Source organism: Geotrypetes seraphini, chromosome 17 (genome assembly GCF_902459505.1).
Source record: "Geotrypetes seraphini chromosome 17, aGeoSer1.1, whole genome shotgun sequence".
NCBI classification, from domain to species: domain Eukaryota; kingdom Metazoa; phylum Chordata; class Amphibia; order Gymnophiona; family Dermophiidae; genus Geotrypetes; species Geotrypetes seraphini.
Genome location: NC_047100.1, coordinates 37407164 through 37433156, shown reverse-complemented (window position 1 = coordinate 37433156; position 25993 = coordinate 37407164). Strand labels below are relative to the sequence as shown.

The 25993-nt window shown below is 45.1% G+C and overlaps 1 protein-coding gene across 2 annotated transcripts in view; it reads left to right on the top strand.

Annotated features, from left to right (window-relative positions):
- The window catches only part of STAB1 (stabilin 1), a 238892-nt gene that overhangs the window by 135646 nt on the left and 77253 nt on the right, over nt 1–25993 (top strand). For both annotated transcript variants that reach the window (XM_033926301.1, XM_033926300.1), the window contains exons 47-49: nt 2334–2417; nt 6522–6671; nt 7905–8042. In XM_033926301.1, coding sequence (XP_033782192.1) covers nt 2334–2417; nt 6522–6671; nt 7905–8042 — 372 coding nt within the window. The remainder of the gene's footprint in view (nt 1–2333; nt 2418–6521; nt 6672–7904; nt 8043–25993) is intronic.

Sequence of the window (25993 nt, the reverse complement as noted above, 5' to 3'; positions counted from 1 at the left end):
CTTTTTGGTGGAATTCAATTTGTCATATATATAAAATGGAAAAAGTATTGGCATTACAACAAGGTTAAATTAAAAAATTTAATAAAATATGGGGACCATTGACAAATTATTCTACTGATCAGATATAATAACACATGTATAGAACATATAGAAGGGGTAATATTAATATGATATAACATTCTGATAAAGGGTTTATTTAATTCACATTGTAAGAACATTTAATAATAATTTCAAGTGTTTTTTCATAATTGAATGTATTACATGTATTTCACTTGTAAGAATTTAAAAAAAGAATTAAAAATATTAAAAAAAAAAAAAAAAAAAAGAAAGTGCCAAGCTCATTTTGTCCAGGGCTAGATGCACTAAACCAGGGGTGTCCAACCTGCGGCCCAAGGGCCGCATGCAGCCCTGTGAAGTATTTTGTGCGGCCCAGCCCAGGTCGAGGGCAATGCAGTGCTTTCCTCTGCTGCCCCCGGGTGTTTACCGTCTTGCCGGCTCCCTCCTGTATCTTGCTGCAGCGTTTGCACATTTGTGCGGCCCCAGAAACATTTTTGTCGGCCAATGCGGCCCAGGGAAGCCAAAAGGTTGAACACCCCTGCACTAAACGCTCCGATCGTGCACTGATGGTCACTAAACCAGTTTGACTAATGTAGTGACTGACGGAATTTGCCGACCAAGATTTTCAAAACGGCTCACCGTGTGGTTTTCCATGCGGTCATACATTTCCGACTCTGGCATACAAACACCAAAAAATTGGCCCAAAGCGACCCATTTTTAGTGCATCTACCCCAACTCATCTGTAACAGTCTCGGACAGGCTTGTCTAAGTTTAGTTCTCAAGCAGACCAGGCCTAAGAGAAATGTGCACATGCTTTTCATTAAGGATATCCTGAAACCAGCTTGTTACACGTTACCTTGAGTTGCCAGATTTTCCGTTTGGAAAATCCGGATCCCTAGACCTGCCCCCCAGGCCCGCCCTGTCATGCCCCAGTCCTACCCTAGCCCCGCCCCCACTGTCTGCTCTCGGCAGGCAGGAGGGCATTCAAGCATGTGCAGATGCAACACAATGACGTCACACGCACGGCATTAGAGAATGACACGGGGACCAATTTTTCCCCGTCCCTGCTTGAACTCAATTTCCCCGTTCCTGTCCCAATCCTTTAAGTTTTGCCTTGACCACACAAGCCTTGAACACTTATGATTTTAAAGTGTTTGAGGCTCGTGCAGATGAGGACGGAGCTTGCAGGAATGGGGCGGGGATGCGATTGGAAAATGAGTTCCCATGGAGACAGGGGACAATTTGTCCCCGTGTCATTCTCTACGCGGATGCCTTCCTGCCTGACAGCGATTTCTTAGAAGCTTTTTAAAACCCAGACAAAGTGCCAGGTTTTGAAAAGCTGTCTGGACCCTACACGCCACCTGCTGTGGGAAGTTACCTTCATATGGGGCTGTAGTTCATTCTCATATCTTCTCAAACATTGTTTTAGAAATGGAAGTTTTCTGAAATGGAGGCGGTGTGGCCTAGTAGTTAGAGCTACAGCCTCGGCACCCTGAGGTTGTGGGTTCAAACCCTTGTGCTGCTCACCTAATCCTCTGTTGTCCCAGGTACATAAATTGTGATCCCACCAGGACAGATAGGGAACGAGCTTGAGTACCTGATTGTAAATTGCCTAAATAACCTTGATAGGCAGTATATAAATACCTAATCCAATTTTTACACATTTACATGGGTGGCGAAGAAAATAAGTCGCCCCAAGAGCAATAACTCCTCGCTTTAACAACCAAAATTCACGTCGACGTTTTTGTGCGTCTCGAGACAGATCTGGATAAATTTGTATTTTATACCCTAGAAAATTTTTCTGTTTATTTTTAAAGAAAAGTCTTAATAGCCAGTTTTTATCCGGTGCTAAGGCAACTGTAAGAAGAAGTGTTGCCGGCTTTGCGACTTCCCTGCCTGAAAGTTCCAACAATGTAGAAATATTAAGCAATTGTTGATCTTCATCCTTTAACTTTTCTTCCCTTTTAATAGGTAAATAATACACTTGGGTGAATGGCGGTAATAGTTCTTCAGTTTTTTTATTTCTACTTTCTTTATTATATTCTGCTGATTCTACATTTTGGATCTATATTGAGAACTTGAGCTAAAGTTAAGATATATTGGGTTATTAGAATATAATTTGATTTGTAATTTATTTCTTGTTTAACTTTATCTTTCTGTACAAGTGGATACTTGACATGTTAATGAAAAATGATAAATAAATTTTTTAAAAAATCAAATTTTTAAAACATTAAATGCATAGGTAATATATAACTTTCCACCTCTCCCTGTTTCAGGTCAACAGCATCACGGACTTAGTTGACAAAAGAACATACACCATCTTCGTTCCTCATCAAGATGCAGTTGGTAACAGCACAGTGGTAATGTTGGCTGCTTTATAATGTTTGATGCTTTGAATTTAGCCTGCTTTCCTTTTTGAAGATCTTTGATTTTATTGTGCAAAGAAAATGCCGGGGTCTACATCACAAAAGGAGCATCAGAATTAAAATACACTCCGCTTTCTTTGTTTATTTATAATACTGTATCTACACACTGCAGGGCCTTGAATAGCCAAAATAGCCGTGTTTTTGGAACTAGGACATAGGTACCCTGTTTTGAAATTGACCTCATGTGTATGCATCATTCCTTGTACAGTCCACTTTATTCCAGGACCAGTGAGCTATTTCCCTCCTCCTGCCAAGGACTGTAGGAAGCCTCAAAACTTCAGAGGCTTTTTCCCTCCCCTCCCTTACATACTTCTTCTCTGAGCATGCTCACCAGTTTTTTCTTCCTACAAGCCAGACTGTAGGAGCTCATCTTTTCTGCTTGTATTTTATTTCGTGGTTTTCAGTCATTTTCATTCGCGGTTTTCACCCTCGTGCTGTGGAGGTTCCCTGCGGGGGACATCCTTGACTGCGGGAGATAGCAGACTACTGGAAAAAGTCTGCTTCTCAGATCAGAGCTCTGGGACCATTCGCTCGGGAGCTTGCTGACGCCAGCTTTGTCCGCTAGTGTGTAGTGCGCAGGCTGAATGGTTCCATGGAGGCACGACAAGCTAGACTGCGTTTCTCTGCCAGGCGTCTGCGCAGCGTGTCCGAGGGTGGCGGAGGTCTCCTCAGGCCAGTGGGGGTAGTCAGATGAGTTGGAATCTAGGTTTCCAGCTATCTGAGGCAAAAGATCTTCCTGTCAGCAGTTTCTGCTGTGTTTGCAGTGTGTTTCCATGCAGCACTGGATCACAGTGAGTAAAGGGCTGACAGCCTAGTTCAGCAATTTGGGGGGGTCTTAAAAAGGGGGTTTTAGGAGGCTTCCCTGCATGCTCTTCCCCTGCCCATCTCTAAAATCCCAAAATCACCATTTTTAGTGAGTTCCTGTGATTTTCCCGGTCTATTTTTAATTAAAATCGGTACCCACGGTGGCCATCTTGGATTTTTCCTGATTTGATTTAAAGTTATTTTTTTCTATTTCTGAACTTCATTTTTACAGGGTAGGATTGCTTTGGATCCGGCAGGGGGCTGGTGACTACTTTCCTAAAGAGATATTGAGGCGGTTGACCTTCAAGGATCAGTTTCTGTTCAATGAGGGTCTGGTTGCCCTTATGGACAGGGATCAGGATCATTGACCCAAGGTTGTGCTTGAATGCAAGTACCACCCTTCTGGAATTCTGAGTGTTTTCTCCCTTTTGTCGCCTCCTGGCGTTCTCGTATGTTCTTGGATCCTTGCGTGGGATAACGGTTCTCTTGGTCCACTTAACCATGCTTCGGCGGGTCTCGCCATCTGCAGTCCGGGGGAAATTAACCCTGCGGCTGCCACTGAGAATGAGTTTCTGACGCCAGGCCGCTGTCTCTTCCTCTGAACTTCAGGAGCCGGTTGTCGGCCTTTGTCGGAATAGCAGACCTACCGCCCTCTCGTATACTTTACGTTGTTCACGGGCATGCAAAAGATGCGCCATCAACACACGTGTTGTAATATTAATGACCTCCTTTATGTGACAGAGTCAGAGAATGAGTTAATGCTCGGAATACCACGCAGTGAGCCGTTTTGTGCATTGGGTCAGCAAATTCGATTAGTCACTACAGCAGTCAAACTGATTTAGCAACGATTGTTAGATGTTCGGGGACTTTAATGAGAAGGTTAAAATGGGGCAAAGGTGGGACCAGAGCAGGGTAGGGTGGGGAATGGGTGGCAAGTTTGAATCCTTAGGTTTGCGACACCTGTGTCAGCAATAAAGGAATAGTGGGGCACTTTTGAACACAGCAGGACAAGAACCCTGTGCAATTGCACTATCTGCCTCCCCTAGTTCAGTGTCCCACAAACTTTTTGGCCGGCTGGCACGAGTGCACGTGCGCGCTTAACGTCACAGTCTCCTTTTTTTCAAGCCACTGCTAGCGACGCGTCGGAGCTGGACCCCCCGTTGACCCTCCCACCGCTACAAGGCTGACAAATCCGGCAGGAGCAGCACCGTCGCAGGCACACTAAACGCTGCTTCGGGTCTTCTACTGGCCTAATTTCCTCTGCCGATGACATCAGGGAAGCGGCAGAGGAAATTAGGCCAGTAGAAGACCCGAAGCAGCATTTGTCAGCCCTGTAGCGGTGGGAGGGTCAATGGGGGTTTCGGTTGTGCCGGGTCGGCGGCGGCAGGGGTGGGGGGAGTCAGGCAGGTGGAAGGGGAATGGGAGGGAGGCAGGCAGGCTGGCATCGGAGAAGGGGTGGGGGGGGGGGGTCAATGGAAGGCAGACAGGATGGCATGGGGGGGGTTCCATGAAAACATGCAGCTCAGGGGGATGAGAGGCAAGCAAGCAGGCAGCAGGCATGGGGGGGGGGGGGGTTCAGTGGAAGGGGAATGGGAGGCAGGCAGGCTGGCATCGGAAGGGGGGGGGGGGTTCAATGGAAGGCAGACAGCCAGGATGGCATCGGGGGGGGGGATTTCCATGGAAATATGCTGCTCAGGGGGATGGGAGGCAGGCAGGCTGGCATGGGTTTCAATGGAAGGGTTATGGGAGGCAACGGAGGGGGTGGGGGGTTTTCAATGGAAGGCAGGCTGGCATCGGAGGGGGGAGGAAGGAGGCACTGGGGGCACTAAGGACATAGAAAGGGGCACTATGGACATAGGAAGGAGGCACAGGGAGATTCACAGACAGAAAAAATGACAGACAGGCAGCATGCAAGGAGAGAGAGACAAAGAAAAAAAATACCCAGACAGACAGACATCTACTCTAGCACCCGTTAATGTAACGGGCTTAAAGACTAGTATACTAATAATTAACAATTATCTATTCTTATCATTCATACTCCCACCCTCCCTCTATCTTTTCCAATACTGAGGAGTTTAAGATGTCTGATCATTAGAATAAATAATCAATGTCCCCCAAATCTTTTAAAACTTATTATAATTACCTTGTTGTATAGCAAGCACCCTTTCCATTTTATAAATATGGCACACTGAATTCCACCAAAAAGTATAATTTAGTTTAGTATAATCTTTCCAATTTCCTGTAATCTGCTGTATGGCAACCCCTGTTAATATTATTAAAAGTTTATTATTATTATTCGCTGAAATTTGGCTTTTAAATCTCATTGATGCATCAAATAATACAGTATCATATGGAGCTTAATTGGGGTTTAAAAAAAAAAATTTCTTGCAAGAGAGTAAACACTACAAAATACAACTCTGGAAATACACCATAAAAACAATGCAATACTCCAAATACAAGCAATTCAAAGAACAATCCAAACACTTTCCACACCCCCCCTCAGCCCATATACCCCCTCCCCACCACCCCAGACCCCAAAAAACACAAGAGAGGAATCATTACAACTAGACATAGGAGTCTCCCTGTGCTGCCCGCCACTGCACATACAAATCCCACACTTTATGATAATTGCGCAAAGTGTTATGACGAAGAGCTGTCAACTTTGACATTGGTTTTTAATGGCACTTAGAATATTAAGTTAGGCCCTTAACTCAATAGGCACCTTTTATAGAATCAGGCCTAGGTCCTCTGTGGTGATACTCAGTCCTGGATGACCTCAAATGAGTTGGATATGCAGGTAAAAATCATTTTTAAAAAACATAGCTCATATTTCAAGATGTGTGGGGGCCATTAACAAATTATTACAATGAATAAATATAATTTCCCTGGTTAGTACAAATGAAATAATGGGGAGGGGGATAATTTTTTGAATTTTCACTTTGAATGAAAGGAAAGTCTTTATTATATGATATATATGTTATGATATATTGAAGAGATGGGAGGGAATGGGATAAAATATATTGAGTCTGATTAATTATAGAATTTCAAGTGATATATTTAAGTTAAAATGATGTTACTTTTTGTTACACTTGTTGTAAGTTATAAAAATGAATAAAGAATTTTTTTTTAAAACCCAAAAAAAACATAGCTAATTGCCTTATCCACTGAGTAGGGTTTTAATATGGACCACATGAAGAATGAGACTTACTGGTACTATACCAATTTTTTCTGTAGTTCGAAGAGTGGAAGAAGAAGAATCTCACGGAGAATTTGATTCTCTATCACATAGTAGGATGTGATCAGCAGCTGCTGGTCAGTGATCTGCAAAACCTAAAGTCCATCACTTCCTTATCAGGAGAAAAAATCAAGATTTCTGTGAAAGAGGTAATTACTGAACATTAATGCTAATGTTTGATTTATTTATTTGTTTGTTTCATTCCTTTTCTATCCCGAGGTATACAATATTAAGACTATTAAAATCCAGGGGAAGATATTAGGTGATAAGACTTTACTGACTTACAAGATAGAAATTGGATTAAGCGGAAGTACAAAAACGTACCTACTTCCACTCTAGACAGACCATTTTGCTTGAAATTGAAATGAAGCTTCGCTATCTTCGGGTTTTCTGAAGTAGCCATATGGCAAAACGCATCAGGACCCCAAAGCAGCATGAAATAGTTTTTTTCAACCACAAAGATAAGTGCTTTCCTTAAATTCAGTTGAAAATCTGTATCACCTAGTGAACATGTGCAATGACTGAGAGTTGTGTCGGAGGAGAAGCTTCCGTCCGCAGACGCATGCTGTTGCTCGCAGACTCTGACGGCCTTGAACAAGTTATTCAATCTTAAAATGCACCGCGAAGGTAAGGGGGGAGGGAGATAGATAGATACAGGTAGGTAAGAAGGAGGGAGGGGGCCGCGCCGATCGGTCGGTTACTGCGCGCGTTCCCTCCTTTAACTGCGGGGACAAGGCCATTCACCACTCCACAGGGCGTTGGATGGCCTTGTCCCCGTACCCACAGTGAACACTTCCCCCCCACACCGTTTCGGCAGGTTACCCGCTGCTACTCGCAGGTAACAGCCACCGTGTCATTCTCTAAGTGGAGGGACCTGTTAGGCCCGTATGGAGGAAGGAATCTTGGTCAAATAGCCTGGCGCCATGTCAAGTAAGGATATGAACGCTAGTATCAGGCCCTTGAAGACACAACATTTGGCAATGAGCAGCCAGTGAGCTGACGATAGAGTCTGGGAGACAGGGTCGCAGGCATGGAGGTTTCTTAGAAGTCTGATTGCCGCATCTTAAAGGGACAACTAGTATGAATATACATCCTGACAATGATCCCTCAAAAGGTCATTGACATCAGTACTAATTGAGTTGAGGATTTTTAGATGTATTTACAAGGAAAGATTTGGTTATATTCCTGCTTTATTATGTTTTTTTGTTCTAAGGGAGAGTCTATCACAGTATTCCCAAATGCATACATAATTTAATGTTGAAGATTATAGATATGTGCCTTTATAAAATAGGCATGAGATATGCATCTACTCGTATATCCACCCCCCTCCCCTCCTAGGTGCCATGTTATAAATTTGCCCTTTCTGTGTTCTTTTTCTGTAGGATGGCATCTATTTGAATGATAAGGCAAAAATAATTAGCGAGGACAATCGTAAAGCCAATGGTATTGTCCATTTCATTGACAACGTTTTGCTTCCAACTGATTACCAGAATCAGACTCTACTTCCCCTAGTGTATCAGGTACGTGTCTCAAAGGAGAGATTGCGCAGAGCTGCTTTTAGTCGTTTTCTAAGGCAAATCTTGTGTGGGTGCAGCATTCCGTCATGTCCCACTTTTTGCTTTTCTTTCATATAACTCAAGTTTGCCTTCATTTCAGGTAGAACTCTTGCAAAGCCCATGAAAGTTGGGCTTTGGTTAAAGACCAACCAGGGTGTGGGTAAATGTGTGTACATGGCTGGAGTGGAATGAGAGCATCATTTTGGAAACATTGAAAACATGCAAATATTTTCCAGTGGAAAAAAGATGGTAGTCATTTTAGAAGGGCTGCTTGTGTTTGAGGCATGCATTAAACCAACATTTAAATATCTAGCTGGGATATGCAGGGCTGAGGCTTCATTTCAGAAGGGGAATAAATATGTGTCCTAACACAGTGTTTTTCAACCGCTGTTCCGCGGCACACTAGTGTGCCGCGAGATGTTGCCTGGTGTGCCGCAGGGCCGCCGGGCCCGGAGCTGACAGGGGGCCCGAGGCAGGGGCGCCAGTAGCTCGCCAAGGCAAAGTGAGTCGATCACCCAGGACTCACTTTGTCTTGGCGATCTAATCTATCGAGCCGATAAGTCTTCTTCTCCCCGACGTCAATTCTGCAGGCGGAGAGGAAGTTCGGGCCAGCCAATCGCTGCCTGGCTGGGCGGAACTTCCTCTCCGATTGCAGAATTGACGTCAGGGAGAGCATGCGTCGGCGTCGGCTTTGGGGCCTGTTATCCATTGGTGGGTCCTGTTCCCCGATGGCAGTGGCAGTGGCTTGGGGAACGGCAGGGAGAAAGAAAGAAAGGGGGCAGGCAGGGAAACAGAAGGAAAGAAGAGAAACAGAAAAAAAGAAAGAAAGGTCAGGGAGAGAGGAAGAAAAAGTTGGGGGAGGGAATGAGGTGTGGAGGAGAGAAAGCATACAGGCTGATAGAAGGGAAGAAAGATTGGATGCACAGTCAGAAGAAGAAAGTGCAACCGGAAATCACCAGACAAGGTAGGAAAAATGATTTTATTTTAAATTTAGCAAAGTGGAGGCAGTATTACCACAGTTTTCAAAGGAATTTGCCCAAATAACTTAATAGTTAACTGGGTAAATTCCCAGAGATGAAAACTTCCCTTCACTTACTATGCACAGTTCTGAATTTATATCTGCTGTCCAGTGTTCCCGCTAAGCTGCGCTGGGGTGCGCTGACGCACAAAATATTACCTCGCAGCGCACAAGTTTCTCGTCACAGCGCACACAGTGTAGAGCACAGTTCTTCAACCGCCGGTCCGCAAACAAAATCTTGCCGGTCCGCGAAGGATTCGGTCCCCGCCGCAACAAAAGGCCGGCGTCAGCTGACTTGCAACTTCCTGTTGCAGTCGCTGTGCCGGGACTCCTGCCTTCGCCGGGACTCCTGCCTTCCACCGCGTTTGCCTCCTGCCTTGTCTCCGCACCTCCAGACCAGCAGCGGCAGCTGTGTATGCTTTTAACTTCGGCACAGAGCTGCCCCTAATCAATAGTTTAGCGCGGTTTCATAAGGCAGCCTCGGGGCCTTTGCTAGGCCGGCCCACATCGCATCATCGAAGCGGGCCGGCTATCAAAGGCCCCGAGGCTGCCTCATGAAACCGCGCTAAACTATTGATTAGGGGCAGCTCTGTGCCGAAGTTAAAAGCATACAGAGCTGCCGCTGCTGGTCTGAACTCTTGGGCCGCTGAAGGAGGGCAAAAAGCAGCTGTCCTGGAGGTTTCCCTTCCTCTCGCCTTTACAGGTTCCTTTTTTCCACCTTTTTTTTTTTCCTTCAAACGGCAACGGGCCCCAGCATCGACATCAATCAAGTAAGTTCCACTGTCAATCAAGCGGTTCTGCTCGGCCAAAGCTTCCCCTGTGACATGAGCCACCCTCAGGGGAAAGAAAGTGACCCACAAAGGTGAGGGGAAGGGGGGCAGATGATGGAAGTTGGGGGGGGGGAGAGAGAGAGAGAGAGAGAAGGGGCAGATGATGGAATGGAGGAGATGAGAGAGAGAGAGAAGGGGACAGATGAGGGAAGTGAGAAGAAGGGAGAGAGAGCAGAAGGCAGATGGATGTCAGTTGAGAAGGGAGAGCAGATGCTGAATGGAAGTGGGGAAAGAACACATACTGGATGGAAGGAGGAGATAAATAAAGGGGGAAGAAAATAGTAAGATAATGGAGGGGTGAGGGAAAGGGGTGACAAGCTGTGTGTAGACACAGTGAAAAGAGGGAAACGGGACTAAATAGTAAGAAAGAATTTAATTTAGATGGAGGCAGAAAATAGAGAAGGAAGACCAGAGAAGAAAAGGGAAGAGAGAGCAGAGAATGATCAGATCTGAGTGGAGGAAATGAGAAGAGAGATATGCTAAAAACCACAGGGGGGAGGGAAGGATAGAGATGCCAGACCATGAGGGGAACAGAAGGAAGATGATGGATGCTAGACCAAATTGGGGGGTGGGGGGGGGCAGGAGGAGAGATGGCAGGGAAAGACAGACAGTGAATGGAAGGGGCAGATGCTGGACTGAAGAGACAGAGAAGGTTATCATGCTGCTGTACCGGGCCATGGTACGCCCTCACCTGGAGTACTGCGTCCAGCACTGGTACTTTAAGAAGGACACGGTACTACTCGAAAGGATCCAGAGAAGAGCAACTAAAATGGTTAAGGGGCTGGAGGAGTTGCCGTACAGCGAAAGATTAGAGAAACTGGGCCTCTGGATTCAGGAAAGGGAAATCATGTTTGACGAATTTACTCCAATTTTTTGAGACCGTGAACGAGCAAATAGATAGTGGGAAGCCGGTGGACATAATATACTTGGACTTCCAGAAAGCGTTCGACAAAGTTCCACACGAAAGACTTCTCAGGAAACTACAAAGCCATGGCATAGAGGGGGATATACAAAGATGGATAGGCAAATGGCTGGAAAACCGAAAGCAGAGAGTGGGCATAAATGGGAAGTTCTCCGACTGGGAGAAAGTGACTAGTGGTGTACCCCAGGGCTCGGTACTTGGGCCGATCCTTTTTAATATTTATATCAATGACCTGGAGGAAGGAACATCCAGTGAGATCATCAAGTTTGCAGACGATACAAAACTATGCCGGGCGATCAGATCGCAGGAGGATAGAGAGAAACTCCAGAGCGACTTGTGTCGGTTAGAAACATGGGCGGAGAAATGGCAGATGAAGTTCAATGTGGAGAAATGCAAGGTAATGCATTTAGGCAATAAGAATAAGGAATACGAGTATACAATGTCAGGTGCAACTCTGGGGAAGAGTGAACAAGAAAAGGACCTGGGTGTACTGATAGATAGGACCCTGAAGCCGTCGGCACAATGCGCGGCAGCGGCAAAGAAGGCAAATAGAATGTTGGGCATGATAAAGAAAGGAATCTCGAGTAGATCGGAGAAAGTTATAATGCCGCTTTATAGGGCAATGGTCAGACCACACTTGGAATACTGCGTCCAACATTGGTCTCCCTACCTAAAGATGGATATAAAACTGCTGGAGAGGGTGCAGAGACGAGCAACAAAACTGGTGAAGGGTATGGAGAGACTGGAATACGAGGATAGACTTATAACACTAGGATTGTTCTCCCTTGAGAAAAGGAGAATGCGTGGGGATATGATCGAGACCTTCAAAATACTGAAAGGAATCGACAAAATAGAGCAGAGAAGATTATTTACATTGTCCAATTTGACACGGACTAGAGGACATGTAATGAAGCTAAGGGGGGACAAGTTCAGGACTAATGTCAGGAAGTTCTGCTTCACTCAGAGAGTGGTTGACACCTGGAATGCCCTCCCAGAGGAGATTATTGCGGAATCGACCGTCCTAGGCTTCAAGAGCAAACTAGATGCATATCTCCTTAAGAGAGGCATATAAGGATATGGTGGACTATAAATTACGCCAGGTGTACACCTGGCAGGGCCTCCGCGTGTGCGGATCGCCGGACTTGATGGACCGAAGGTCTGATCCGGAGATGGCGCTTCTTATGTTCTTATGTTCTTATGTTCTCCCTTGAGCAGAGGAGATTGAGAGGGGACATGATAGAAACATTCAAGGTACTGAAGGGAATAGACTTAGTAGCTAAGGCAGGGAGAACGAGAGGGCACTCTCTAAAGTTGAAAGGGGATAGATTCCATACAAACGTAAGGAAGTTCTGTGGTAGAAAGCAACATATTTATTTGGCTCATAACTTGCTGGCGCCCGATATTTTTAGCTCACAGTGAAAAAAGTTTGCTCACAACACCCGCCCGCTTAGAGGGAACACTGCTGCTGTCTATATTTTACAATATAGTCACCTTTTACTAAACCGCAATAGTGGTTTTTAGCGCAGGGAGCCTATGAGCGTCAAGAGCAGCGCTGGGCATTCAGCGCAGCTCCCTGCGCTAAAAACTGCTATTGTGGTTTAATAAAAAGGATGGAGGGTATATTTGTCTATTTTTGTATGCTATAAAAAACCAAATACAGAGAGAGACTGAGAGCTGTTGACGAAGAGCTACGTGTGTGTCTTTCTTCGATTCCAGCCAGAATATCAGCTTTGTGTTCAGCCAAACAGGCCCAGGTTTCGCACTGAATAAAGTATTTTATAATTTTTATAATTTTTATTTCGTAATAAAGTAATTATAAAATACTTTCTTTGTGTTTATTTGATTCCTATTCAAGAGAATTACTTTATATATAATCAATATAGGCACAGAGTTAAATTTTTTAACATTTTCTAATGGTGGTGTGCCTCGTGATTTTTTTCATGAAACAAGTGTGCCTTTGCCCAAAAAAGGTTGAAAAACACAGTCCTAACACATCAACATCAGGATTTCCAACTGCTACCAAGCATATTTTGGTTTAGGCAAGCTGCTCTGATAGAGCAATTCAAACATTAAAGATTTTAGGAGTTGTCCTATCAAATACTTTATATCCAGAGTTGTAGATAAATCTACTAAAAAGGAAATTCTTTCTAATATTGAAGAAAGTTGAGAAAACACCTCCGTTGTTGCTAAAACTGCGCTGGTTGCCAGTTGGTTGCATGCAGTTCAAATTTTATATAATTTTTATTCTATATTTTGAAGCCCCTTCCTATATGTTGGATTTGATAAGTGACAAGAAGAAACTGTATTATTGCAATATCTGAGCCAAGAGGTATTCATTTCAAAACAATATTTTCCATTAGTTTCTCATATTTGGACTGCTTTGCTAGCTCAGGCCAGATCTACTACTATTTATCTTTGTTTCATAAATTATTGAAATAATTCCTTTTTAGAAAATATTGGAATTGCAGATCCAAGATGGCGTTTGTGTCGGACGTCTGGCGGTGAGCTCCGTGTCAGTGTCATCTGATTTTTCCTCCTCCGACATTGGCAGCTGAATTTTCGTTCGGGGACGCAGGGCTGAGTGAACCTTTGCTCCTGCTTGATCTCTGCTGTAGTTTTCACAGCTTTTGCCACTTGGAATATTTTGTTCGTTCGCCTAATGGGGAAGAGGAAGGGAGCTACGAGGCCGAATCTTCCGGCAGCCACGAGCTCCGGGAATCTAATTCAGACAACGCTGGACGCAGGTTTCACGTGTCATCAGACAGGGACTCAGCCGGCTTCGGGAGGAACACCAGAGTCCTTGGTGACCCTTAGCATGGACCGGGCTTTTCTTAGCCCGATCGAAATTCCGGCTCCTTTTCAGCCTGGGAGTGAAAACTTTGCGGAAGGAGAGGTACTCCTGCAGACCCAGAGAGAGGGACAGCTGGTGAACCCTGGAAAAGCAGTGGGAGCCGAGTTCTTGGGAGGTGAGACTCCCACTGTAGCCAATTTGGCATCATCCACAGAAGTTGGTAAGAACTTAATTTTTGCTCCTACTAGCCAACAGTTTGGAGAGAAAATTAAGCCTGTAACAGTCAGTTTAGACACCCTGTGGGAAGCCAATGTGATAATGGACTCCAACCTTAAAAAGGCGGTTTCAATGATGTATTCGGATAGTGGAACTGTCAGAACTCAGGTAAAGGAACATGAACTTAAACTAAGAGAACAAGGTGAAAAAATACAGCAATATAATGACCAGATTAACTCACTTAAATCACTGGAATTGGAGACTATTAAAGAGCGATCTCTTATTCACAGAAAATTAGAATTTATGGAAAATAAACAGAGGAGGAATAATTTGAGCTTCCTGAATTTTCCCAAGTCTCCAGTGATTTCTGGCCTGGAAATAATAATAATTTATTCTTATATACCGCCATACCCAAAAAAGTTCTAGGTGGTTCACAACAAACTGGGCAAGTACATAAAATACAGATGAAATACAACAGATTGGAAAACCTTTAAAGAAATTCTCTTAATTCCTGAAGAAGCTTTACCGCCTATTGTTAGATTGCAATATATTACCTTGGAGAAGAAATGGGAAAGCTCTACTACTACGGACCCAGTAGGACCAGAAGCAAGTGGATTGAACTTAACAAATTTCCTTGAAAGTCCCCTGGAAGAACTACTCTTATTGTATCATTTGCTTTAGAGTTTGACAGGGATTTGATTTTTCCAAACATATTTTCGGCACATGAAAAATACTTTTTTGGGTTCAACAATCCGTATATTTCCTGACATATCTCGTGAGACACAGAAGAAAAGAAAAGACTCTTTGGTTTATAGATCTAGAGTTACAGCTTTGGGTGGTACCTTTGTTTTAAAATATCCTGCTAAATGCTGTATCTCCTTAGAAGGAAAATCTTTTCTTTTTTTTTTTTAACCCAAAAGGTTGCTACAATTTGTTGTGGCCAAGGAAGGGGGGTAGTAACCATTGGTTCAATAGTGGCTCCTACAATTTAGCGAACCGGTTGCCAGAAATAGTCTCTCTTACTTCTATTATGTCCTGATAAATGATTTATTGTATTTCTTTGTTTAGTTTACTTAGGTCTTGGATCATTGTGGATGAAATAATGAATATTATTTTCCTTATATTTCTTTGGTTGGGGGTTACCAGCCATTGTTTTTTTCTTATATTGTAATCCTAATCCATATTCAAGTAGAGGTGCTTGTTTAAAATGTAAAATTTGAATAAGAACATAAGCAGTGCCTCCGCCGGGTCAGACCATAGGTCCATCCTGCCCAGCAGTCCGCTCCCGCGGCGGCCCAAACAGGTCACGATCTGTCTGAATCACTAGAAGGGGCTCCCTTGCCACCTTGGTTTCCCATTGAGTCCTATCTTCCCATCGAAGTCCTAACCCTCCGGTCTTGCACATGCACGACCTGGTTGGGTTTCTATACTTATTACCTGGATAGCTTTCTATACCTGTGTTACATCCCAGCACCTCTCTCAGTATCCCACGATCCCTTTATCCCTCAGGAATCCGTCCAATCCCTGTTTGAATCCCTGTACCGTACTCTGCCTGATCACTTCCTCCGGTAGCGCATTCCAGGTGTCCACGACCCTTTGGGTGAAAAAAAACTTCCTTGCATTTGTTTTGAACCTATCTCCCTTCAGTTTCTCCGAATACATTTCTTAAAATGTAAATTTTTAAGAAAAGAAAATATTTGTTATGACTACTTTTAATTACGAGTTTGTTGTAATTCCTCAAGGAATGCCTGAACGTCTTAATCTGCAGAATACAAAAACATTTTGTATTGTACAGTATTTGGTTCTAGAAGCTGAGTGCCCAGAATCAATCATGTGCAGTGGTAGGGGGAGTGTGGACATGGGAGGGGGCACGGACATGTCCAGAGGAAGGCTACTAAAATGGAATGTGGTCCTCAACATAAGGCGTGTGGGGACAGACTTAAAGATCTCAATCTGTGTTGGGAGGGGAACTGATTATATTGTTGAAAATGTTATTTCCTGAATGGTACTACTGTTTGTATTTGCTTCTTACTGCTGGAATAATAAAAATCATTTAAACATAAAATTACCAAGTCAAAATGATCTACCAACAATAAAATTAAAAAAAAAAAAAAAAGATCTCAATCTGTATACTTTGGAGACAAGGCGGGAGAGGGGAGATATGATAGAGCTGTTTAAATTCCTACGTAATATAAATGTGTATGAGTTGAGTCTCCTTCATTTGAAAGGAAACTCTGCAATGAGAGGGCATAGGATGAAGTTAAGAGGTGATAGACTCTGGAGTAATCTAAGGAAATACTTTTTTTACAGAAAGGGTGGTAGATGCATGGACCAGTCTCCCAGAAGAGGTGGTGGAGGCAGGTCTCGGAGAGAGAAAGAGATAATGGTTACTGCAGACGGGCAGACTAGATGGGCCATTTGGCCTTTATCTGCCATCATGTTTCTATGTTTCTATAAGATGAGTGCAAGAAGGTTATAGAATACTGAGTAATTCCATGTCAACTGGTCCAATTTCAAGAAGGGTCCCCACTTGACATCTTCTGTGGTACAAAAACATGGCCTAAATAAAGGAGCCCCTAACTGTGGACCTAGTTGAGACCATTCCCCAAAACTTGGATATTTTCATTAGAGGTCCCGATCAATTTCTGAGATGGTCGAGTGGGGAGCTCTGGACCACTTGACATGGAATCACCCGCATGTAACTTTAATCAAATATGTGCCTTTGAGCTGACATAAGGGCTCACACCTAAGGTTACCTGCATTAATGGACACTTGCAGTCGTATTCTATAACAGCAAATATGCATGTAATTGCTGTTAAAGAATTCACACTTAGCGCATTCTATCTGGGCACTTAACTTGAGGCATCCTTTCTTAAATTTGCCCCATAATATAAAAAAAAAAGTCTAAGACCGTTTTGGGCCTAAGTCACTAGTTGCCCAAAGTTGGACACATCCAAATTCCATTCTTTAAAAATACATCCCCCAATTTTTATTTATTTATTTATTTTTTTTGAGAATCGTCTACTTCTACGTCCAGCCGTTTGATCTTCCAGACTGCTAAGTCGTCTATCTTTATACCCCATTCTCGTCCAAAAAATCGGCCAAGTCAAAAACACCTAGAACAAGACCTTTTGGACATGAGAGGGACCAACAAAGTGATGGACTGGACACCCAGACGTGGCAGCACAGTAGTGGGGCACCTTACAGGGCACTGCTGTGAACTTCACAAAAAGGGTGCCACATTAGCATCTCACCACAACTCCCTTGCCGGTCATGGTGAGTCCCCCCAAAACCTAGTAAATCCACCCGTCTACCACCCCAATAGCCCTTATGGCTGCAGGTGACACCTATATGGCAGTACAGTAGGGTTTTGGGGGGTGCACGTTTCACCATGAATGCAGTGGTTAGAGTGGCTTAGGGGCCTGGGTCCTCCTCACTCTGGTTCACTAGCCCACCCCCCAGACTACTGTGCAGTTCTACTAGGCTTTTCTATGCCAGGTGCTGATGTTCTGTAGGCAGGTATGTACTTTTTTATTCCGATTTTTATGGCGGTGGAGAGGGGTCAGTGATCACTGGGAGAGTGTGTTGGGGTCTGTACTTTGTGATAAGACAGAGTACAATTCTGGGGTTCAAAAGGGGACTGGATGACTTCCTGGAAGCGAAGGGGATAACAGGGTACAGATAGAGGTTTACTTTACAGGACAGGGTATGGATGTTTTAGGTTAGGTAGGGAACACTTACAGGTCATGGACCTGGGGGGGCTGCCGCGGGAGCGGACTGCCGGGCACGATGGACCCCTGGTCTGACCCGGCAGAGGCAATTCTTATGTTCTTATGTTGTCCTTGCAGTGTTTATTTGGTCACTTTGAATACCTTCTGGGCACTTATACTTGTTGTTTTTATATATATATATATATATATATATATATATATATATATATATATATATATATATATATATATATATATATATATATTCATATTCTTTATTAATTTTTAAATCAAATTCAATAAGTGAAAAACAGAATAAATTAATCATTTTATACTGTAGGCATCACTTAAATTTTACGAGATTCATACAGATTAATACTCTCCCCCCACCCAACCCAATCATTTCCTTTAGAATAACTATAAAATTTTCCTCTAATTAGGTATTATATTATACATATTTTAAACAGAAAATACATATAAATATCCAATCAGACTTATTTTAACTTGTTACTCGCTTAGTATGAAATAAGCAATTTATCAAATTTAATAAACTTAATAATTTAATAATTTTTCAAACCACAAAATTTGTCATCCTTCTCCCCCTATTATTTCCATCCATAGAGTGATTGCACTCTAAAAACTTGGAAAGTTTTAGCAGGCCGCGCACGCGCGAGTGCCTTCCCGCCCGACAGAGGCACGCGCGGTCCTCAGTTTCTTAGTTTCCACGGAGCTAAGAAGACGTACTTTCAACGGCTATTGAAATTTTTCTCAAACGCCTTCCCGCTCGCGTAAACCTTTTCGGTATTTTATTCCCTTCTTTCTTATTTTCTTAAAAAAAAAAAAAAAGAGAGAGAGAAGAATTTTCTTTTCTTTTTTTCTCATTTTTTCGGGTTCGCCCCGGCGGGGCCTGCTGCCACCATCGAGGCCTCGGCCTTCGATTTGGCAGAAGCCGTTTTTACTTTCATGCCCCCCAACCCGGTTTTAAGAAGTGCCAGCGGTGCGCGAGGCCCATTTTTTTCACCGACCCGCATAACTGGTGCTTACAGTGCCTCGGTCCTGACCATCAGGCGTCCACCTGCACCCGCTGTGCCACTCTGAAAAAGAGAACTCTTAAAAACCGCCAAATTCAACAGCGGTTATTGTTTGGTACCGAGATGTCGGATTCGGCGGCACTGACCCCGACTTCGGCCCCGATGCAGTCGGCACCTACTTCATCGACACCGCGCGATACCGCATTCCTCAGGTAAGCCGGCTAAGAAGCCTTCCCCGCTGGAGCGCCCTCCGGTCTCAGTGGCAGCGAGCCCAATCCTGCCGACCTCGAGGCGCCCGCGGAAGCGCTCCGCTCCGATTGAGGTTAGCCCTTCGACCTCGGGTTCCTCTTCGGAGTGTAGAGCGGCACCAAAGGTACCGCAGAAGAAAAAAGCGGTACCGGTGCCTTCGCTGGACGAGCGAATTGCCGCCGTCCTGCAAGTGCAGCTTAAAGAGCAATTGCAGCAGCTCCTGCCTGCTCTTCTGACACCAAGCCTTCCAGTCCCGGTCCGGTCTGAGCTACCGGTACCGGCAGTGGAGCAGCCTCTTTTATCGGCATCCACTTTGTCGGTACCGGTACAAACAGCTTCCTCAGTATCCATGCCAGTTTTAGCGCCGGAACCGAGGTCTTTACACCAGGCGGTGCAAACTTCGGCACCGGCACGCCCGATAACATCTCCCGGTACCGTTTCACAGAGGTCTGGTAAGTCGACTCACAAAACTCGACACCTAGAACCCTCCACACCGGAGTCTCGGGACCGTAGTTTTCAGGTGAGGGACCCTGATCTGAGGGGTGATTCAGAGGAGCCGCTTCTCTCTGAGGGAGAGTGTTCGTCAGGGGACGAGGACCCTTCTGTATTAGATCCGTCCTCTAAGCCTGATGCATCTTCTTTTACCTCTTTTCTCAAAGAAATGTGCGACTCTCTCTCTATTCCCTTGGAGGCTGAATCCAAAAAATCCAAGGCATTTCTCGATGCACTGGACTTTGACCAGCCTCCAAGGGAATTCTTAAAATTGCCTCTCCATGATATTTTGCGAGAGACTTTCTATAAAAATCTAGAGACACCTTTAACCATTCCAGGAGCTCCTCGCAAACTGGACTCCTTATATAAGGTCATACCTATTCCTGGTTTTGACAAACCGCAACTCCCCCATGAGTCTTTACTAGTGGAATCTACTTTAAAGAAATCCACGGGGGCTAGTGTGTACGCCTCTGTCCCTCCTGGCAGAGAAGGTAAGGCCATGGATAAGTTTGGCAAGCGGTTGTATCAGAATGCGATGCTAGCTAATAGATCTGGGAACTATGCTTTCCATTTTTCGTTCTACCTTAAGCATCTCATTCAGAATTTGTCATCTTTTGAAAAATACCTCCCTGACCGTAAAAGATCTGCTTTTCGCCAAACTTCTTCATCGCTCTTACAACTCCGTAAGTTCATGGTCAGATCGATCTATGACACCTTTGAGCTGACCTCTCGGGCCATGGCTATGTCGGTGGCCATGCGTCGCCTGGCCTGGCTCAGAGTTTCAGAACTTGATGTCAATCATCAGGATCGACTGGCTAATGCACCTTGCCTGGGGGATGAGCTGTTTGGAGAATCCATGGACTCCACTACACAAAAGCTCTCAGCTCATGAGACCAGGTGGGATACTCTTCTCAAAACAAAAAAGAAGACCCCACCTACCAGGCCTTTTCGCCAGCAGTCGGCCTACCAGCGTAGATTTGTGACTCGTCCTTTACCACAGGCCCCGCAAAAACCCAGGCGTCAGAGGCAACAACAGAGGCAAGCTGCTAGACCAGCACAGCAGCAACAAGTGAAGCCTCCTCCTTCACAAAAATCCACTCAACCCTTTTGACTTGGTTCTCCAGGACATAGCTAGTCTCCATCCTGCTGCCCACCTTCCGCAGCCCATAGGAGGACGCCTTACTCTTTTCATAAGCCGTTGGGAAACCATCACCTCGGATCAGTGGGTCCTCAACATCATCCGCCACGGCTACTCTCTCAACTTTCAGACACTTCCTGCCCAAAGTCTGCCAAGAGAGTCTGCTTTGAACACTCCTCAGGTTTCACTCCTTCTTCAGGAGGTTCAATCCCTCCTCCTTCTGAACGCCATAGAGGAAGTTCCTCTAGATCAAAAGGGGCAGGGATTCTACTCCCGTTATTTCCTAGTTCCCAAAAAAACAGGAGATCTCAGACCCATCCTAGATCTTCGCGATCTCAACCAATGCTTGGTCAAAGAGAAATTCAGAATGCTCTCTTTAGCCACTCTTTACCCTCTTCTCAATCAAGGCGACTGGCTATGTTCCCTCGATCTCAAAGAAGCATACACTCACATACCGATCAATCTGGCCTCCAGACAGTACCTACGCTTCATGATCAATCGTTGTCATTACCAGTACAAGGTACTACCCTTCGGTCTTGCCTCCTCTCCAAGAGTGTTTACCAAATGTCTGATTGTGGTGGCTGCTTTTCTGCGTTCCCACCACCTTCAGGTGTTTCCTTACCTGGACGATTGGTTGATAAAGGCCAATTCATCTCAAACAGTACTTCAGGCCACCAACCAGACCATCCTATTTCTACGTTTGCTGGGGTTCGAGATCAATCTACCCAAATCTCATCTCATCCCCACTCAGAGACTTCAATTCATTGGAGCAGTCTTGGACACAGTCCTCATGAGAGCGTTCCTGCCGTCCAACCATCTTCAAACGCTTCAATCTCTATGTCAGCAGGTGCTTCCACAACCTTCCATCTCTGCCAAGCAAATGATGATACTCTTGGGTCACATGGCCTCCACAGTTCATGTCACACCACTTGCACGTCTTCACCTGCGCACTCCTCAATGGACCCTAGCTACCCAGTGGTCCCAAGCGATGGATCCTTGCTCACGTCACATATCTGTAACATCATCTCTTCGTCAGTCTCTACAATGGTGATTGATATCCTCAAATCTCTCCAGAGGTCTTCTGTTCCATCTACCTCCTCATCAACTTGTCATCACCACTGACGCCTCCCCTTATGCCTGGGGAGCTCATTTGAACGAGTTCCAAACTCAAGGACTTTGGACAGCTCAGGAAATGAAGCATCACATCAATTTCCTGGAACTCAGAGCAATGTTTTATGCCCTCAAGGCCTTCCAACATCTTCTCTTTCCTCAAGTCCTCCTGCTGTGCACAGACAATCAAGCTGCGATGTACTACATCAACAAGCAGGGTGGGACAGGCTCTCGCCTCTTGTGCCAAGAAGCCCAGAAGATTTGGACTTGGGCCACAGATCACCATCTATTCCTGAAAGCTATCTACATTCAGGGAGAACAGAATTCCTTGGCGTACAAGCTCAGCAGAATTCTCCAGCCTCACGAGTGGACACTCGATCCTTTAACTCTGCAGTCCATCTTCGCTCAGTGGGGCACTCCTCAGATAGACCTCTTTGCAGCTCCTCACAATCACCAGCTGCCCCTATTCTGCTCCAGACTCTCCTCTCCTCACCGTCTGGCAGCGGATGCATTTCTCCTCGATTGGTCCAATCTATTCCTGTACGCTTTCGCTCCTCTACCTCTCATGTTAAGAACCTTGTTCAAGCTCAAGAGGGAACGAGCCACCATGATTCTGATTGCTCCACGGTGGCCCAGGCAACATTGGTTCTCCCTTCTACTTCAACTCAGTTCCAGGGAACCTTTTCTTCTTCCTCTGTTTCCTTCGCTGCTTACGCAACATCAGGAGACCCTTCTGCATCCCAACCTTCAGTCTCTGCACCTGACAGCTTGGTTTCTCTCGGGCTGACTTCTCATGATACTCTTTTGCCTCAGCCCGTTCGTTCCATTTTGGATGCCTCCAGGAAACCTGCCACTCTGCAATGTTACCATCAGAAGTGGACACTGTTTTCTTCCTGGTGTCTTCTTCATCATCATGATCCCAATTCTCTTGCAGTGGAGACCTTGTTGGATTATCTTCTTTCTTTGTCTGACTCTGGCCTCAAGTCTACTTCAATCAGAGTCCACCTCAGTGCTATTGCTGCTTTTCATGAGCCAGTCCATGGAAAACTCCTCTCAGCTCATCCCTTGGTGTCCAGGTTCATGCGGGGTCTTTTCAATGTGAAACCACCTCTTATTTAAATAATATTTATTAAGTCAGCGTGTCATCACAAAAGTACAGAGATCAAGAACATTTTGGTAAACCACATAACTCTCCCAAATCCCCAACCCACCCAAGCATCCCCACCCCACCCCCACCCCACCCCACCCCACCCGGGCAGCAGCAGCGGAAGTAAACAGTCCCCAAGGAAACCGATAATATAGAAGTAATATTCAAGTCATACATCCCAAAGTTGTCGTTGAATAGTCGAGACAAAAGTTAAACTAAAGTGGTACCAGCATTGGCGGAACAGCCTGCCCTTTTTTGTCGTCAAGTCCACAATGTCCCTGCGTTCCAACAACATTTGCTGTAACATTAGGGATCTCCACTGTTGAAGAGAAGGAGGTTGAGGCGAAAGCCACTGTGTCAGTATACATTTCCTGCCCATGAGTATTGTCTTTCTGATGAAAAGCGCACACCCCAGTTTAGGTGGATGGAAACGGATTTGTAAAGTAAAAAGAAAATTGGGGTGCATCCTCCATGAGCATCCCCAAAGCTCGGCCACCGCAGACACCAAGGTCAACCAGAATGTAGACACCAGGGGGCATGTCCAAAACATATGTCCGAAAGATGCCATAGGATGTGCGCATTTTCCACAACCAGGAGTCGCGCTAATCCCCATTATCATAGCCCTCTTAGGTGGATAAAACGCTCGCAACAAAAATTTGTAATTACGCTCCTTCTCTACTGAGGACAGGGTAGAATCGTTCCCCACACAAAGGCCCTTTCGTAGCATATCATCAGGTATTGGCACTTGAAGATCGGCTGACCAGTTCTGAGCAAGGGCAATTAAGTCCAGTTCTCCGGATAGGTCCTGTAAGAACCTATGGTAAAATTTCAACGGGACAGGGTCCTGTGCAGTAAGATCAAGCGCTTCCCGTAAACTAGATTGAACATCCCCTCTCAGTGGCACCGAAGTCAAAGAATGTAAGTAGTGATAAAGTTGTCGAAAGGCAAACCAGTCCCCAGGCAATAAGTGAAACTGTGTATGTAGTTCAGCAAATGAAATAGGAATACCCGTATCCTGCACCACCTGGGACACGTAATGCAGACCCACAGCCGTCCAATGTCTGAAAACTGCAGAGTCCAAGCCGGGTGGAAAGTCTCCGTTGCCAGCTACAGGGAGATAGGGCGTTGTAACAGAAGAGATTTTCAACAACCTACACAACCTCTTCCAAGCTGTACGCATTACCTGCAGAAAGGGGTGTGAATGTAGCAATGGTAAATCAGGCAAATGTCTAACATGTAAAAGGTAGCTAAAATGATAGGGTCTAAATTCAAAACATTCATTCTCAGGCAAAGAAAACCAAGTAGAGTTACAAAACCAATCATGAAGATGTTGTAATTGGCATGCAAGAGCAAATCGTGAAATATCCAGCAAACCTAACCCCCCCCCCCCCCCCCGGTGTTTTGGTAACATCAACTTGGACAATGCTATCCGAGCCCGCTTACCTTGCCATAAATATGTGGAAAGGTGAGAATTAAGTCGAGTTAAATGTGGCGGTGTTAACATAATGGGTAGCATTTGCAATATATAGAGCCATTGTGGCAGGAGTATCATATTGTATAATGCTATTCGACCAGAGAGGGATAGGGGGAGTGTCCTCCAACCAGCAAGGGTAGTCATTGTACGATGAAGTAAGGGTGAAACATTAATGGAATACAGCCTGTCCAGGTCCTGAGGGATCACCACCCCCAAATAGGTCAGCTGGGATGGAGCCCACTGTAAAGGAAAGTCTCCCTGCCAACCAAGACGTACCTCGGGTGATGTTGACAATGCCAAGGACTTCTGCTTATTAAGCTCTAAACCTGAATAGAGATGAAATTCATCCAGAAGTTCCAGAGCTCGGGGCAAAGAACGTTGTGGAGAGCCCAACGTAAGCAAAAGATCGTCCGCAACGCCAACACCCTCAGCTGGGAAGAACCCTCTGGGAGCCCCACAATTTCATCATCTTTCTGTAGTGTACGTAATAAGGGGTCTAAGTACAATAAAAAAAGAAGGGGTGACAAAGGACATCCCTGTCGCATCCCCTTGCCCACCGAGAAGGAAAGAGAGCGCACTCCATTAACCAATATGGATGCTGTAGGTCCAGAGTAAAGCGAACGAATCAATGCCATGTAACTATCCGGGAACCCCATATGAAATAAATCCTGGAATAAATAGTGCCAATGAACCTTATCGAAAGCTTTCGTCACGTCTAACCCAACCAGTAACCCTGGAGACTGGGCCTGTTGAGCTCGAGAGAAGGCCAGGAGCACCCGGCGCACATTAATTACCGATTGACGGGAGCGCACAAAGCCTACCTGCTCCGGCACAATAATGGTGGGCAGCAGGGGCGCCAGCCTATCCGCCAAAATACGAGCTAAAATTTTTAAGTCAACATTCAACAACGATATCGGTCGATACGATTCAATATCAGTTGATAATTTAGATGGTTTCGGGATCAAAGTAATCATAGCATCGTTCGCATACCTCGGGAAAGTACCGCGATTCTGAACCTCAGAGTAGTAATTCAAAAGAGACCCCCCTATAGACGACGATAAGATCTTATAAAACTCTGGAGAGTATCCGTCCGGACCGGGGGCTGTGCAAGGCTTCAAGGTTTTAATCGCCTGTAACACTTCCTGGAGCTGTAATGGTCTATCCAACCGGGAAATCTGAACCGCTGATAATTTGGGCATCCCTGCATCCTCTAAATAATCCCTCACATCCGGTCCAGTATAAGGACCCGGGGAGGCATAAAAGGCTGCAAAATAATTTTTAAAACAAGTGGAGATATCCGCCGCTGAAGTCAGCATTTTTCCCGACCTTTCTTTTATCATAGCAATGTATCTAGATCCCTTCCAGCTCTTGGCTATCGACGCTAACAACTTCCCGGTTTTGTTACCATGTTTATAAAATTGATATTTGCGAAAAAATAATAATTTCTTTGTCCGCTCATGGATAAGGGAATTCAATTCAGCCAGAGCAGCGGTATACGCCTCCCTAGTGGCCACAGAGGGGGTATTCAACAACTCCCGTTTCAAGTGTGTCGACTGCCTTTCGAGCTGTACTATACGTTGTGCAATTCTCCGGGTCCAGGAAGCCACATAGGCAATCACATCCCCGCGTAACACCGCCTTCGCAGCATCCCAGAATAATATAGGTTGATCTATATGTTGGGCATTAAATGAACAGTATTCATCCCATTTACTGGACAAAAATTCCCGGAAGTGAGAATCATTATGCAAGTATGAAGGAAATCTCCATCCTGACCCAGTTCCCACGGG